General features: G+C 31.9%; 1 protein-coding gene across 1 annotated transcript; it reads right to left on the bottom strand.

Moving 5' to 3' along the window:
- Positions 1-786: 786 nt before the first annotated feature.
- Positions 787-17,514, bottom strand: LOC130645604 (polyphosphoinositide phosphatase-like). Its single transcript, XM_057451643.1, has 27 exons — positions 17,377-17,514; positions 14,396-14,494; positions 13,322-13,451; positions 12,494-12,548; positions 12,160-12,267; positions 11,793-11,843; positions 10,402-10,841; positions 10,147-10,247; positions 9,340-9,465; positions 9,221-9,263; positions 8,592-8,689; positions 7,965-8,098; positions 7,828-7,873; positions 7,311-7,381; positions 6,952-7,006; positions 6,792-6,881; positions 6,648-6,706; positions 6,361-6,435; positions 6,167-6,258; positions 5,312-5,456; positions 4,968-5,026; positions 4,555-4,699; positions 4,236-4,307; positions 3,718-3,877; positions 2,753-2,829; positions 2,382-2,450; positions 787-1,426 (listed from the first exon to the last, which is right to left on the bottom strand). Exons 1-27 carry the CDS (start codon positions 17,449-17,451, stop codon positions 1,249-1,251), a joined length of 2,853 nt encoding a protein of 950 aa, XP_057307626.1. The 5' UTR covers positions 17,452-17,514; the 3' UTR covers positions 787-1,248.
- Between the last annotated feature and the right edge of the window lie 888 nt (positions 17,515-18,402).

Below are 18,402 nucleotides of genomic sequence, written 5' to 3'. Positions count from 1 at the left end.
TTCAAAAGGCTCTTACAATCGTATTGGAGATCACCTGCAGTTCACTACTTTATACTGACAGGCGAATTTATGGACACTTTCAAGGGCTAACGACTGGTATTAGTATTGAACTAGTTACTTAGTTGCCACTCTATAGTAAGGTTTTATTATTTTTTATTGTGTAATTATCCAAAGTAAAAAAAAAAATTCAGCTATAGAATGTGTTAGACGAAAAAAAATCTGATTTAAAAAGATAACAAAGAGCTAGTATTTCCTTTTCAGTCAACCGTGGAAAAATTTTAAATTTTCATGCACTTATCCAATGCATTAAGTTGGTTATTAAAAATTACAATTTTTTATTTTTTTTTATCAAATAAAGTACCCTTTTCCCCAGAGTATCGCCTAAAGCCAGACAGTATTCAAAATTGATGACAAAAGTAAAACGCACCGGGGAGGAAGCTGGGAAAGGAAGTTACGCAAATGCGACTAAGCAATTTTTAAACATGGACTATGTTTGCTTTTATACGCGACACATAGAAATAACACCCAATTAAAATTGTGCCTGATACTCACGTTAAGTCCAGGAATTTAAATCCCATTTTAAACTTACACCTCTCCGCCATTATGGTCAGCCATACCTAACGTGTCGCCATTACCCGACATGCCCACACTACACAGGGTTAGCCCGGTGAGTTAACTGATTACGTGGAAACATTTTATTCCAAAATGTTGCCCAGTGAAAGTAGAATCAAATTGAGTATAAATCAGTTCGCGAAACAGGCTTGTGTAAACGTCACGTCATCAACAAAGAAAGGTTTTGTAATGAGGTAATTTGTATTTTTTTTATTAAAAAGAAATACAAATTTAATATAAAAATTAATTTTAGAAATAACATACTTTTCGATAAAAAACGAAAAAATAAACAGTCTAAGGTCAAAAGAATTTATAAATTTACAAAATTTGATTTTTAAATACATTGTTGGCTATTTCACACACAAGCAGATAATTGAACGACTGCAGAAACAAATAAGGGAAGGAGTGGGCATGTATATGTCTAAATACTTATAAAAATAGGGATATATAAAATTAATGCAGCTCTGTTCAAATGTAAACACCTGTGTTCAAAAGGAGACATTTTCTCTCCACTGAAACCTTTTTTCGTTGGCGTTCTTTTCTGAATAATGAGTTTCTGTTATTATTTTTTCTGTAGGTCAAATTTCAATCCTATTTTTACTTAATGTTGTTACCGAAACAACCGTGTAAGCATGTTCACATGTAATTTTGTCCTACGTAATTATGATAAATATTCATGTTCATGTTACAAGGGTAAGTTGGTCCGTATTTTCCAACCTTGCAATATTCTTCGTACGTTGAGAGAGATGCTTTGTCGACCACGGGTACTTCCACTTGCAATGTGCTATTCGGTGGGTATTTGTTGGAAGGTGGCCTACAAAAAAAAAGGTTTGTCATGTGTAATTATGTGCTACAGACTCTCTTGATGTCAAACATATTCTTACCTTAAACATCTTCCTACCACAACTGCAAGTTTGAAGTCGAGAAAAAAAAAGTAAACTAATATGAACAAACAAGAACACAAGAAGAGAACTATCAAAAGGCTAAAAAACCCTTAACGCAAAAATAAATTTTCATTTTTTATCTACCACGTCTGGTAAACAAAACATGTTCATAAAAAAATGAGATTCAGAGCACTAACTGCGTGTGTTATATGGCTTGACAACATTTAAAAATTACTTTGTGTCAATTTGTGGGAGGAAAAATAATTATTTTGTGGACAAAATAGAAGTTTAAAAATACCACCAAAAAAATAATCCAAAAAGAATTCTTTTAAGGCAGGCTTCCCACTAATTTTTTAAGGAGATTAAGGAGATTTTAGTTGTTTTGTTTTTTTACTAGCAGGGAAAACACAACACACAAAAATTTAGGAGATTTTATAAGAATTTAAATTAGTAAAAGTGTAATTTAGAATCACTAGAATCAAGGATATTAGCAAATAAACAAAGAAAACAAAATGGAGCGATCATATTTCATTTTCGCATTAGCTGTTACAGAATTAAAATATTTTGGACTTATAAATATTAAGTTTAAGAAATGAATGTTCCCTAAATATTCAGGAGATTTTTTAGGAGTTGTCACAAAAATTTTTTTCAGGATTAGTTAGGAATTTATTTATTTACGATTTATAAAAATTTTAGTAGGCGTGAGAAACCTGTGAGGGTATAAAAGAGGATTATAACGTAAAAAAAATTATAAAAACTTCACTTTAAAACGAAAGAAGTATGAAACTGATTTCTACAATAATCTATTTGGTAATTTTGATATCAATGCTAATGCTAGCATTGATATCAAAATTCAAAGTGGTATAGCTTGGTGTAAAAACTCACCAATTGATTGCTAAGTTGAGATTAACACGTGGCTTGACGGGTGAAGACGATTGGCTAATTTCAGAATATCTAAAAAATAAAACATATAGAAAAAGTTTTTGTACTTGACTGATTCACTTTTTTTAAAACACAGCTCAAAAAAATATCGGAACACAAATCTCCACCAAACGCATCATTTTATATGTGTACGACGTGAATTCTAAACATATTTAGATTTTTCTTTCACCTTTCCAATCCTACACGAATTTACCAACTGGTGTTCCTTAATTGCAGCTTAAGCTTATGGAAACTTTTGAGTGGAAATTTTATAAAAAAATTTTCTATACAGAAAGCACCTAATAAAAGGCTGGGTTACTTGCCACAAATATTACCTTCTGTATAGTTCGATATCATCCGGCGTTGGCTCTTTTATCTGGTCTCGAAATAATCTTGGAGTGGGCCATCTTTCCTTAACATACAAATACATGCTGAATATAAAAGTAGTCAAATCCTGTATAATCTCAATTCGCCTAACACTAATTAATCAGTTTTCAATTTTTTGCCAATTTAGTTTGCAGTGTTTCTTAGGCGTTAAATCTCTATATAACATTATTTTGATCAGCGTTTAAATATCAACACATTACACAAGCAACAGATAAACGAAAATTCACTAATTTAACATGTAAAACAATCTATTTTTCATTGTTCTTCTGCCTGAGTGGATTTTACCACGGGCCTTATCGACTAGTTTACGTAATAAATCAGTGAATATGAGTTCATACGTCCATTAACAAAACAACACACAAAAATTTCTATGATAATAATATCCCTATTCTATTAGAAAATGGTAGCTAAAACACGACTTTGTGGTGCTAAGCATGCACGAAAATGCGATGTCTTGAAAATGAATCAGGCGAAACTTTGAATACCAGTTTGTCCACAGGCTAGCAACTAGTTTCTATTACAAGTAATGTAAAGATTTTTTTTAGCGACGAAGGCATTGACCAATCAAAATACACTTTTGATGTCTTTCTTTAAATATGAATGTGTGCACATACAATATAAATTTTAACATTTGCTCAATCAATATTTTTATGATTTCAGCCTGGTTTCAGTACTCGTTTCATTATATGCTATACGTTTTGCTTATAATAAAGCGTGCACCTTAAGTGAAATAATTTCCACTGTACGAGATATACAGGCGTTTTTACTGAAGAGTTTTAAGGGAATTGAATGCGCTAAATATGACGATGGCTATACTGATTTAAGACTTTTAGCTACACCGTTAAAAAGTTGTATTGCACCTGGCTACAACTGTCGACATTAAAAACACAAACGTTTTATAAGTGATACTTACTCCCAACAGATCTGTAGGCGTTAAAGTATCTCTGGGATTGATTTTTAATGGCGATTGCATTCCACTTCGATCATCATCCGACAATGATTCCTCATCACTTGAGTCTTCAAGTGTCACTGGCTGTCCACCGATGGCGTGACGATGACTAACTTGCGGTGAGCTGAAACAATTGATATAATGACGTAGTATACCGCAGATAATCATCAAGAAAAGAGAGCTATTTTGCCACTCTTATAGGATTTCTGCGTATTTTTACAACGTTTTTGCGAGACTTAAAAAAGAGACCTTGAGCCTAAAATCTATTCGACAAATTGAGTAACCACAAAGCACCAGACTCACAAAGTTACTAAAAGATATTTCTTTTGGCGACAACTTTCAGTGTAGAAAATTCACACAATTGATCACTCGAAAAATGGGGTTCGAAAAAGTTGCTCACAAAAATAAATCCTCGCGAAATGTAATATTTTCAACCTCGCAAAGATTAGGCTGTTCAGAAAGCTAGTAAAAAATTAACATACTCATCTTGAGTCCGTCCCCTCGCTCGAACAACAAATGGACTGGGATCAGCTGAGGATGACGGCATAAAGTCTCTTAAAACAATCGTTGAACAAATATACAACAAAGATTATTTTCTTATGCATTGTTATTATTTTATAAAGAAAAAACTTCTCGATCTTTTAAAGAACTCTTTTGTAGATTGCTTGTCAGATTATCCAGATTTAGGTTTTTGTTGCCTAACTGTCCAACTTTTCAGGCTGACCAACTGCGTAGAGTTTGCTTATATAGAAAACTTTTAGCAAATGGCGTGGCAAAGCACGAACACAACCCGATTCATACTTGGTTGAGGTTGGCATGGTCTTCTGATACAAACCATCGATTTCAGTCATCTCAGCCGGTCTGTAATATTCTGCAAATAAATCCATCGTTTCCTCATCATCGTGTACGGAATGTTGTTCCTCTTCAATCATTTTCTTTTTTGCAACTAAAAAGAAAACCATATGAAAATCATTAAATTTTGGATCTAACGCTAGGAGAAACGCGTTTTCATTCAGTGTTAAACATTTCTTGTTTATATTGATGTGCTAAATTTAACGTGCCCTTTGTTAAGTCTCATTGGAACAGAGAATTGGGTTTATAACATTAATGAAACGTACAAACAACAAAATAAATGAATAGCACTTTGATAGAATTAGAAACAGCAAAAAATACTGCTATATTTAATTTTCATTTTTTAATACATATGTACGTACTTTCTTCCCAAGCAAATGGCAACGCTGAAATCACTTCATCATGCCACCACTTCGTATAGCTTAAATTAAAAAAAAAGAATATGCGAGATCGGCGCGTCTAAGTCATCTGTATCGCGATGTAAAAATAGATTTTTTTCGCTGGATTGTGTAATCCGTCAATGTAATGCGAAAAATTACAACGCAGGAGATTGTACGAAATTTTAATAGCGTGAAAATTAATCCAACACAATTAGGAATGAACAAAATGTGTAAACCAGGTCGGATACGATATCTTACTGAAGAAGTACCATATAACGCAAGGAAAAGCATTTAAAAGTCGACAACCTTGGACAGAAGTCCGATACCTTTGCCGGACAGAGTGCTGTTCAAGGTTGGTTGTGCTACTATGATGAAGATAATAATCAGTTGGAATATCCCATATGTTTGGTAACTTCTCATGTGGTTGAAAAGTTCCAAGAAACAGATTGATAGCTTGCTGTTTGTCAGTGTCTAGAAGAAAAACACAGTATAATGAGTGGAACAAAAACAAAACAAAACAAATATGTGTTCAACATATCCTTTTATTTAGCAGTCGGCCAAGATCACAATAATTACAAATTTTAAAGTTATAAATTTGTAAAAGATATCGACAATTCCTACGAAAATAATACTGAAATAACTAGAATGGCGCTGACTATAGTCCTATTGAGTAGACGTTTTTCTTTAAACATAAAGAGACTCTTTTATTTCTAAAATATAATTATGAACGTTAGACCTTAAGACGCAAAATTGTTGTCATCAGCATAGAGTGACGTCATGAGTAAACGCTTATTAACTGCTGAAGGATATTAAGTGGCAATTCTCTAACCAGTGAGATGTGATCATGACTTACGTATGAGCTGACAGCTAAATAAAAGGACATGTTTATGTTTATCGGACATGAAAACCCGACAAGATATCGACTAAATAAATAAAAAAATAAATTGAAAATATAAAAATATAAAAATAAACCAGATTCTTTTAAGGTATATATATAGGGTCGAGATAAATGCTAGTTTAAACCATAAGTAGTGAAAAGTAAGGAATATGGTGGCTAGCATCGTCAGAAATCTTTTTCGAATCTAACATTTGTTTAACACTTGGGTCAACCCAAAGTCACTATATTGTTGCTTACTCTTATAAAAAAAACGCAATCACACAAAAATATAAGGTAAACAAACCTGTAAACGCATTGCTGTAATACCTCGACACAGTTTGCATAATATCTCTTGAATAAGATGTCCAAGGTGCAATTTTGCGATATGTTCGAATCCTGCAAAAAAAAAAGAAAGCAAGGCTGTTACCTTCAAATCCGAAGTTTTAGGAAAATAAGATGAACTAAAAGTCAGTGTCGATAGCTACTATAGTTATCTACCTATGAACCATCTGTGAACCACCATATTGCAATGCAAGGGTATCACCGTGTGCTTCGAACAGCTCTTCTAACATTCTGTTATAAAAAAAACATCATTACACTTTATGTTCTTTTTATTTGAATTTTAGGGTTTTTTAGGGAAAAGGGGTTAATGGAGTATTATTTGACATGTTAATTAAATAGAAATTCTCGGTATTCTAAACAATTGAAGTCGGCACGTTAGGTGAGTCGCACAAAACTATCAACAAAAAATTAACATCTCCATGAAAGATGTTTCACTTTTTTACCTGACTGCATCAGAATCAAATTGAAGAACGGGACTTTCTGTTACGCCAAGTGCATACAGCTAAAACAAACAAAAAATCGTGCAGAAACGGCCATGTATACAACCCAGCGCATAATTAGAGTTGTAACGTTACAGATTAATTTACCTGAAACCCGAGTGCACATTTTCCGACCATAAATTGTGCTGTATTTGTTCGATCAAGACAATCGACGCAATTGACTCTTAAAATTCCAGTCTAGAAAACAACTCTTTCAAATGAGAAAAGTTGCGATCTAAGTGGAGTACACACATTTTGTGGTCTTTACCTGTTTTAGGCCTGGATGCTCAGAGTTGTACCCAAACCCTTTCATATCTGCAAAACTAAAAAAAGAAGTATCAATAAAAAGAGTGTTTCCACTCGCATTTTCAGCGATTTTCGGTTGCACAACAATGTCGGGATATATAGAAAAACTCCATCGCATAGCAAGAAGGTCATGTTACAATTGCACAAACAAATCACGCAACATACATCGTGCATTGTACTAAATTCTTCGCACGATACAGTTTCTTTATCAACAACAAAGATAATTACAATATGGACAGTGCTATTGTTTCTCTGCAATATTATTTCGTTTTATATATTTCATGTAGTAAGCAATTTTTTTAGCAATAAATAACAGATTACCTCGGATTATTTCGCAGTTTATTACAGAATAACTGTGGTCCACTGTGAAAGAAGCCAGTTTCTTTTACTTTCTAAAAAAAAACATCCATCATTCGTAACATTACTTCTTGAATCACTTATGTAATATTACATTCAAAGTTTGCACAAGGAATGTGTAAAAAGCTTCTCCTCGACCTTTACCAGCAACTAGCCGTCCCACGAATGAAAAAAAGGGGTTCAAGGTTTACCAAACAATATAATATCTTAAAAAAATTTTAGTGTGTGTGTAGTGTCAACATTTAAGAATAGTTCCATTCCAGCATAATTTTTTAATCCTTTACTTACAAATATGTACCCACGAAAGAGGTCTCTTCTCCGGAATTTAAAAAAGGTTGAGAATCGTTTTTTTAGAACAATTCAATTCAAAAACAATGCACAACTCTTGGACATCTCCAGAAGTTCTTTAAACTCCAAAAATGTAATAACCCTAAAAACTTTCATGCCGTTTGCTAGTTCAAGTGAGAAAAACACCACTCACTGATTCAGCTATCTCTGCTAAAATTTCAATAACTTTGTCCTCCTTACTAAAAATGACATAAAAAGGACATTTTCATTAAAACTAAACACAAATGACAAACACTGCACCAAAACACGTGTAGGTTTATTACATTATACCTTTTGGTTACACGAGCCATGTCCCAGGCTGTATACTGCATCTTGTGAGGAAAAGGAAGGAATTGATTCAAGTAGTCTATACTTTCTTTCAGGAGACCACTGAGAATTTGTTCATGAGGTTTCTTCTCTTTAATCTATGTGAAGAAAACATAGTTGCATGTCACTTGTTGTTTATGAACTGATGTTAATTAGTTAATTAACAGATGAAACTGGATGATGAAAAAATAAAATCTTAAGTTGTCAGAATTTGTGATAGCAATGGCGGCTGTACGTTTTATATCCTGTAATGTTATTTTTTTTTTTTAGAAATGTTTTCTTTGGTTTACAACTTCAGTTATATAAAAATATACTGCTTTCCTAGTTGGACCAAAAAAATGAAATAAAAAATGTTTAACTAAATTAGAATTTAAATTGTTAGTTGAAAAACACGATATGGAGCATGTGTTACGACACGCTAAGAAAGATAAAGACAATGAGTAGCATATCTAAAGACATACTACATATCAATAAGTAAATTATCAATTATTCACATATAAAAATTTAAAAATGTTAAAAATGTAAGAGGACCTTTAATTTTGCTTTAATTTAAATAAAAAATAATAATAAAAAACAAAAAAATAACATTACCTTTACAAGATTTAATATGATTAATGGTGCACCATATCTTGACATAAGAGCATTGAAATGACTTCCAGTGCTTGTGAAGTAGGGATCTGCCCGATCAACTGTCATGCAATAAATAAGGAGAATTATGCAATGCACTCCCTTTCCTTAAAGCACATATATCTGAGTAGGGCGGCGATTTGCACAAATGTTTCGCCGCAGCGCGCCTATACAAAGTGTTTCGCAATGTATATTCATATGTTTTATAGTTCTTCGATAACATATACCTTAGAAAATGGCCTTTGTGACTTGGCTGCAGCGGCAAAAGGTAATGCGCTGTACAATGTTTCGCAACCTAACCCTAACACTAACCCTAACCCTCAGCGCAACGTTACGCTGCGCAATAGTTTCGCCGCTGCGCCGAAGACGCAAAGCGCTGTAAATTACTATTAAAAAAATTATTAATACGCAACGATGCGCAGCGGCGAAGCATTTATGCAAATCGCCGGCCTTATGAGATATCACTTAGAAAGCTTGTTTATCAGCTTCTCAATTTTATCTGAAATATTCAATTTTTAATGACAAAATTGTCATAAAAAAATGGACTAACAAAAAAAAAAATTAGCCAACAATATTTATTTTTAGTTACTAACCTAAAATTTGAGGTTTGGGAGTTATTCTGCCTTGTATGGTGTCCTAGAAAAGACGTTGAAGCAGATATTAAAATCTATTTTGAAATTAATTTCTCAAAAGATAAAAGTAATACAATCACCTGTGACCAAAAGAAGGGTGCAGATCCTCGGATTTGAACATAAGAAGTATATCTTCCACTGCGAAGAGAAATAACAGAAGCATCGTGGCAAATCTGTTCAGTTTCAACATCATTTGCAACAAATCCCTTTAAAGAGAAATAAAAAATTTATTTTCTCATAAAATTCAGTCGTGGACAAGATTCAACATTTAATATTAACATATTTAAAAAAAATAATAAAATGGTACCCATAAGAAAATTTTATATAGAAAGAAGGCGGAAAAAAGTTATCCTCATCCTTTACAGACAGAAAAAAACATATTTTTAAGACATTCATTTAAGTAATTCTAACAATGCTTTCTACTTAGTGATACTTGGCAAGAGAAAGATATGGCTTAAATTGTTTACATTAATCCTTCAATTTAAACCTCAAATAAAATACACTTTTTGCATGATCATTGTTGTTACTAGTGCCGATCAAACTGAAGAGAATATCCAATATACAATTGTCGTCATGAATCAGTACAAGCACAGCTGCTGTGGCGATTCGTTTTTACTTCAATTTTTGTAAGTTACCAAGATTAAATTTTGGACAAGAAAAAATAGTTGAAGAATTTTTTTAAAATAATATGATATTATGTAAGCTCTACTAAAACATTTATGGTGGCTTCAAAAATTGATATGAAATGATTTAACTAAGATTTTTAAATTTTTTATATATCAGTCTCCCTCCCAGATTGCTTATGGCCTATGGTGTATATTGCAACCTGCACCTTTCTATAATAGACCATAAAAATAAGTTGCACACCAACCTAAAAACTTACTAACTTCATCATTAGTTCCTCTTTTCAGGAATCTTGTACCAGCAAACTTTTTTGATCTTCTGGCAATTAAGGTCACATATAACGGCTTAACATAAACACAAATATCTATCTTAATGTTAAGTCTCCATTACTGACATTACATTCACATTCATATTAAAAAAAAATGAGGGTGCGTTTTAGTGACAATATCGTATGACGAAGGAATCATCTCCTTATATTATTACAAAAAAGAACATGGTATGCAATGTAAAAAGGATACTGGACTGGCCCACAAAACCATGGATAATATTTAAAAGCCAATCAGGATGTACTTCATCTTTCAATCCTTCTAAAATATGTGAATTCCAAACATATTTGTCAGTTGGTGTACCCCTGAATACTTTTGTTTTGATTTTGCTGCGAGGAGAGCATTCTGGGGGTGGAGAACCGATGTTTGGAAATACATTTGCAGATAACGATGAGAGCTCCATAGAACTGGATGACCTTGAACTAAATATCGCTTCCATGTCAATGTCCTTGGAATCTTCAACATTTTCTTCAATTTTATCAGAAATCTCATCTGAAGATGCACCATCCTCAATCTCTGTACCAGCTTCACCAGACAAATTATCTTTCATTTCAACACTGCTAGATTTTAGTGGTAAACCATAATAGGGCGCCATATTGTATTGAAGAGTTCTCGTAAGGTCATAGCTGTAGCTGGAAGGCAAAAAATAACAAACATACAACTGCTGTTTTTCACCTTATTGTGAAAAAAAGATTTGGCATTAAAGTTTGTGACTATGCCTTATTCCTACATTACTCAAATTCAAGACTTTACAATTTGAAATTCAAGTTCTGAATTTTTAAGAGAAAACATAATGCATTCGTTTTTAAGCAACATGAACAAATAGAAGAGTGTTTAAATGCAATTTACTGTTCCAAGGTGGCAGAGCAGTGGTGTAACAGTCTTATAGAGCTTGACTACTGATGAAACATGTATTACCTTTTTATTTCTTGATAAACTGCACTTCTTTGCTTAACAGTTTTAAGACAACTCATTAACTCATTAAATGTGCAATTAGTTTACATTCATTAATTCCAATTTTTTCAGCTGTACATTTTGTTGATGTAATATTATTGAATCTCTTATATATTAATACGAAATGTTTGGCTGCGATTAAAAATACTGAACCAGGTCAAAATTGGACACTGGGTCAACCCATCCATTTTGGAACAGACAGATTGACGACTTCATCAAAATACTTTAAAACCCCAATATCTCTGTACCGTTCTTAAAAAGTATTTGATCCTTTACATTTTCATGATCAGTGCTTTACGCTCTACACAAAAGCAACAATAGTCGAGAAATTTTTTTTGTTTATTGGTGGGTCTTTGCTGTTTTTTTTTCAATTTTTTTAAGCCTTATCTCCTTATCCGTTCTTTAAAACCACATGATCTTATACTTTATTTTGATAGCATTTCAGAATCTATACAATACATGCAACAACTACTTTTTTTTTAATTTCTTTTTTTAATCACTGCTTACATCATCAAAACTTAAATGAAGGATCTGTTTCATTGTTCCTGTCTATTTTTTGACGGGCCTAAACGACTAGTAAACAATGAATATTAAAGTAGCAAAAAAGAGTACAAATTTAAAATACCTACCTAAAGTAAAAATTACTTGATAAATCCACATTCATAAATATTCTAAGGTATCTAAAAAATGAACACATGCGAATAAGCATTGAGGAAAAAAACCCGTTCTTTATAAAAATCTAGCACCACCTAAAATTACTAGAAATACCAGCACCTGTGTTTACTGAATAATCATTAGGAGTTATCAGCATGACTTTTAAGTAGCTTTTAAACCTCTTTAAAAAACAAAATAAGTAACCAAAAAAACCTTTAAATATACAAAATGTTAGGTTACTAATGTGACAGATAATAAATCTTAGACAGACCAATTATTTTTTACAATACAATAATCAATCTGCTTTAATTTTAATACTAATTTGTGTTATTATCTTTTTACCTTGTCTCGTCTGGATTACCCATCTTTGCTTTGGCTTGTTCATTGGCAATTGGAATGACATCAACATCATCCACTTTGTAAATAGTATGTCCACCAATTAATGCAACTCTAAACAGAATGTAGTACAAATTATTATAAATAATATAATAAAGTTCAAGCTTTTGGGAGTCGTGATAAGTTTGAACATATACAAAATAAAAATCTGAAAGCAACAAATATATACAAATCTGAAGGCAATAACATTAGTTGTACAGAGGCCCTAACATTCAAAATTAAGACAGAAAGACGTGTATGCAAAAAAGGAAAAACCTAACATGTCGCATAATTATGATACCTTCTTCTTTTGCTGATTAGAACAACATAATACCCTTCCAAAAATCGAACGAATCCTGTAAATACAATTATTATAACATAAGTTTATACTATATTAGAAATAATCAAGCAGTTTGCTTGATTATTTTATATAAAATTCAAATTATATATAAAGAGAAGATAATACTTTATGATACTTTATAATAATAGTTACAATGCTTTGTGGGTCCATAACCCATTTCATATATTGTAAGTAATAGATTTTTAGGCATTTTGATTAACGGTATTGCCCGCTGTCAAGAAAAATGGTAGATTAAAATGTAAACAAGCATGAAAAAACAAATTTTCAAGAAGCATTGAAAATGAATAAAAATCTAACTCCTATGATACATTTATCAATAAAAACATTTCACAGGGTAGAAATAACAACAATAATGTAAAGTTTTACTGTTGAATTGCACAAATTTAGCATCAATAAATTTGTCTGACAGCTTCTTAACACAGCTAGTTAACTATCGAGCTTCATTGTCGATAAAAAAAACGATGATGAAATATCCGCATATCCAATATTAAATACAGGATGGCGAATTCATAGCAAAAATACACCCTCCCTAACTTTAAGACTTTGTCAGCTTTTTGGTTACTCTGTAAACATAAAAATTATCAAAGCCCATGTCATTCTTTACTATAGTTCAAAAATTTATTTTAATATATACACTGTACTAAACTTTAATTGCACAATCAACTGTACACATTGCAAGTGTTTTTAGTAGATTGTGGATCTAGTGAAAAATGGCTGAATTACTAGCATAATTTTTTTTCAATTCACCATTTATATAAAGTACCTCACCTAGTATGCCAAAGGCAGAACCTCTGTGAACTAAACCGACAGATCCTTTATCATATTTAGCAGATTTTGGTCGATTACCAACATCAATTCTATGAAGGACATCTCGAATTTCCCAATTATTGTACTCAACCTTAAAAATCAAAGGCTTAATAAAAATAAAAATTAATAAAAGGCTTACAAGCAAATATACTAAAAGGTCAGGATTCAGAAATGACATTTAGCAAAATATATTATCAACACATTAAATTTCTGTAGAAAATCTGATCATCTCGTTTTTAGTGAGATTTATGTAGTTCATTTATAATATTGTTATTAGAGAATGTGAGTGGAATTTAACAGTGCCTACTGTGTCATTTATAGCATGAATCTCTATCATAGCAGTTTTCCACGTAACAGTGCATTTGCATGAAATAAATTAACATGGCTTATACCTAAATCAAGCCACTGGAAGACCAAAGGGGGACAACTACCAAACAACTATTGCAATTTTTATCTAATGGAACCTATAGATGTTGTGATGCTACTATGGACCCTTAAAGTAATGAATTCACAAATATATGGTGACTAAAAGTATACTTCTTACTTCATGTTTTATAACTGAAAAATGATACTATGCATCTCTTAATATGCTAATTCTGTGTGACTAAAAATACTAAACAGGGCAAAAGTTTATGTTTCTAAAATGCACAAAACAGAAAAAACGTCATTTATAAGCTATCTTGGAATTATGTCATCAAAACTTGAGTGGAAATAACTGACTTAAGGCTCCATGAGTCTAAAATTAGACTATTTCCAACACTGAATGAACTAATCTGTTTCCGAAAGGACTGGATTGATGAATCTTTAAAACAATCTTTTTTATGAGAAGTCAAAAACACATGATCCAATACATTTACTTTCATAAGCATTTTAAGTTTTACACAATAGAAGTATTCTGAATTTTATTTTGTACATGGACAGGCTATTGCCCATGTCATCAAAGGAAAATAAAAATCAATGATTTTTTCCAATACTCTTCTCCCTAAGTGAATTTTTCCACAGGTTCCTCTCTTTATATATAATATACAGCTTTACCTTGTCATCAATGATGTTTATTTCAGTTGGCTCAGTTCGGTCAATCTTTAAAATTCTAAATCTTGTTTGTGAGTTATTTGAACCAACCAAGTAAAAACGCTAAAATGAAAAAACAAGTTTATGTATATAAATTTCTTAATAAGTAATGATTTAGTTCTAAATATGAATTTTTAACTGCCATTTTTAAAAAAAATTAATGTAATTGAAGTCGGCTAAATTATGTGGCTTGCATGGCCAAAGAGCCTACATGTTCATGTGGCTATTCTTTACATGCCTTAGTGCTTTACGTTCCCAAATTTACTAGTACTTTTATGTGGCTTCGTATTACATGTTCCTTTGTGTTTATGTGTATGAAATAAAGAATAAAAACAAAATGTAGAAAGATGGTAAAATGAAAGTAGGCACAAAAGCCTAAAAAAGTGTAGAAAGCTACATGAATTATTTTTAATATTTCAAGACAATCTATATGCTACGGTTTAAAACCTTCTGTATGAACCATGGTTTGGCCACATTGAGAGATTCTTGACTAACTTCTCACAGATCCATACAAGTATCTGCCTACTCAAAGCAACTATTTCAAGCAGCAGTTGGGAAGCCTAAGCAAGTGGGTGAGGTACAATTTGGAGCCCTTTTTCACTAGCAAAGCATTCAAGTGAAAATAAGTAGATTTATCATCTTATTAAATTTGTTATAACAAAGCAATGGCAGTAAAGGTTCCGAAGACTATCATTGCAATCAAAAAGTACAGGTCCTTATTTTTAACAGGCATATGTTGTTGCGTTAATCTTGCTATGTTTCTAGATGCATCATTTTCCCCCTTTTTATGATCTAGCTTCTCTGTTTCTAAACTTGTGCCATTTTTTTCATCTTTAGTTTCGAAGGCCATATATAATTATCATTTTGTATGATAATTTTTACAATTTGTGCTCAATTCCCAGAATCAATTTATGAGGATTGCATGTAAGCTGTTTTTTTTATTATACTAAAAAATTGTTCAATCAGACCAATCTTGTGCCAAGGCTTATGACTTTTACTCGATTTGGAAATCAGTTAATAATTTTATTTTGCAGGGAACTCGATCTAGAGTGGTTGGGGGAATAAATAGTGTCTGGCTTTCCAATTCTAGGGAATTCTATCTATATTATAGCAAAAAGTAGGATATGTAACATTCAATGATGATTGCTTTCAAATTTCCTTCATTACAACTGTTAAAAGAATATTAGTTTTTATGTCATCATACCATAGTTATCAGTTCGTTTTAATATCAGCTCTAATGTTACTTCTGTAAAATTAGACCTTTTATTTCGGGTTTTCTAATATTCTGCCAACTTTCCTAGCATCAGGAAGCTTTACTTCAGCCCCAGGTGCTTAATTAATTTTAATTAATTAATTCACTTTGAGAAATTTTATTAGTTATACTAATTTTATAACCCCAACAGCTACATACACAAGTTTACAAAACTGACAAAATAGAATGTGAAATTCTTGCCCTTATGCAAATTTCTTATGTTTCAGTTTTGCATAAATCAGTCCCCCCTTTTTTTTAATTTCAGCCATTCTCAGATCCATTGTTCAAACAAACAAAAAGGATAGTTTTATAACTGTGCTTTTAAACTCACTTTCTGAATGAAAGCTACTCCATACTTTATTTCTTCATTTTAAGCCTTGAATTGAAGCCCAAGCTAAAGACAATATTCTAAACCAACCTCAAAGATACCCAGAGGTTGCTTAACATAGTTGTAGATTGTACTACGTTACGAATGTTATCATTTTCTAGATAAAACTCATCCTGTTTTTTAGGTTTCTAGATTTTCAGGCATTGGTTGCTTACCCTTCAAAATGTTTAGCCTGGTTAGTACCTTAGTTTTTGAACAAAAATGAACCTAAGCCCTTACTTTGGTTCCTTATAAAAAAAATGTGTAAACATTAAAAAAATCCGACATGAATTTGTAAATGCTGTCTGCAGAAGATGATTTAAGCCTGAAAATGAGTTATTCTATACTAGTCAATAAAGACTCGTGGAAAAATCCACTTAGGCAATAGGACATTGAAAAAAGTTAGTTTGCTGACGTCAGCATTGCAAATTTAAAAAAAAATTGGTGAAATTTAGTTTATTCGTTGCCTGTAACGTGTAGAGGTTGAAACGCTGATCAAAATAATATATAGGATCATATCTTTTCTACAGCAATGGCTTGTTAAAAAGCAAAAAAAAATTTTCAGAAATTTATATCGCTGTTACCTTCATCGTATAGACCTTGAAACGATGATCAAGAAAATGTATAGAATCATGTACTTTTGACAAACAGTTGCAGAGATATTGGGGTTTAAAGTTTTTTTGATGACGTCATCAACCCGTCCATTCCGAAACGGATTGGGGAACCAGGTTTTAAAAAATTACCCAAATTGGTCCTAGGTGCTCCCTAGTTACCTACGCGGTGAAAAATCATTGACGTCACCACATCGTTTCCAAGTTATTTGGCCTCGAAATTTTAGGTGCACTGTAATGGCTTCATTAATTTAATATAGGATATTGACGTTAAAGTAGTGTTATTGACGTCGCGCCGTAACGTCAGAAAATTTAACATATTAGACATAAGTTTTTCGGCGACATCAAAGGAAAATCACGATATCCACTTTGCCTTTTACAAACAGACACAGTCTCTGTATTATTATAAGAGATAATAAATAAAGGAACGTACTCACTACGGCACGTTAGCACTAAAGCACATAAAGCATGCAAGGCACACAAGACATAATTTAGCAGACTTGTTGAGTATTTTATTGACGTCAATGGTCTATAAAACTTACTGTGGTCTATAAATCATTACCTTACAGTGTACACTTTTGGGGTAAAATGTTATGCGAAACTATGCTGCAAAGAATTAAAACAAAGAAAATTGCTTATGCCGATGTCAACTAAAAATTTGCAATAAAATTGATGTTCTTATTAAAGTGGTACTTATTATTAACAGTATACTTACAGATTTGGTTTCGTAAACTGCTATCTTTTGCGTGCAACATATTGGATGAATGATATCAGTCAGTTCATTTTCCATTACATAGAGCACTCTCTATTTCATTTTTAAAACCTATAAGAAAGAATAGCTTGGTAAATAATTCTCTAAGTTTTGCTTCACTATATTTAGTCACAACATACTAAAATTTCCATGTGCAATAGAGGTTTTTTATTTTCATTCCACATGTTAAAACAAAACCCTTTAAGTGCACATCACCTTTACTAGGCTATATAGGAAACTATGAAACAATATTAGAAAACAGTTGATGGTTTTATATAGCTTGTGATGCTTAAAGTTTAGCAATACTTTGTCAACCATTCGTCAAAAAAATAAAAGATGCAGTTTAAACATTCTAACAATACACCTGATGTTTATGCTTATAAAAAAGCTTTTAGGTGGATTTTAAGCTTTGTAAAACAATTTTTTGGATAGTTTTAACAAAATACAGCAGCGTTTAATAAGCTTTCATAAAAAACTTTCTAATAATAGTTTTACTAAGTAAATGGTGATATGTAAAGCAAGGTTGACATTTTGTGAGTTTCTTGACTAACATCATCATTATCATTCTCGGCTTAACGGAGCATGAGTTGGACAGGGTAGATTATTAACCCTGTTCCAAATTGATCTAGACTGTGTTAGATCTAAACTCAAATTTCTTTACAATATTTTTCTTATACAACCTAGGTCAAGAAATCCATTAGAGTCTAAGAATGTATCTTTAAACAAAATAATGCATCTTTAAACAAAAACTTGCAAAATGATTAGCAAAAAAATCCTGAAAAATTACAAATTTTAAGGTGACAGTATACCTTTATTGTATCAAAAAATCGATTTTTTTTATTAGCCATTTATACTAAAGAAACAATGATCTTCCCAATGGTGAAACTATTTATTTTTCGAAGGGGAATATTGACTTTATCCAAATAACTATTTTTTTTGGATCGGTCTTTCACACCTTAAATTGAATAAGAGTTAAGAGTGAGTGTTTTA

Source organism: Hydractinia symbiolongicarpus, chromosome 5 (genome assembly GCF_029227915.1).
Source record: "Hydractinia symbiolongicarpus strain clone_291-10 chromosome 5, HSymV2.1, whole genome shotgun sequence".
In the NCBI taxonomy this organism is placed as follows: Eukaryota; Metazoa; Cnidaria; class Hydrozoa; order Anthoathecata; family Hydractiniidae; genus Hydractinia; species Hydractinia symbiolongicarpus.
The sequence above is the reverse complement of the archived record's forward strand: the minus strand, read 5'-3'. Positions and strand labels throughout refer to the sequence as shown.

Excerpts from the sequence above, each read along its gene's own strand:
- LOC130645604 (XM_057451643.1), bottom strand. The coding sequence starts at position 17,451 with ATGGAAAATGAACTGACTGATATCATTCATCCAATATGTTGCACGCAA. Across the intron at positions 13,452-14,395 it reads TAAACATCATTGATGACAAG|GTTGAGTACAATAATTGGGA; the intron begins GTAAAGCTGTAT and ends TTGATTTTTAAG. Across the intron at positions 5,027-5,311 it reads CAGCACTCTGTCCGGCAAAG|CTATACGAAGTGGTGGCATG; the intron begins GTATCGGACTTC and ends TTTTAATTTAAG.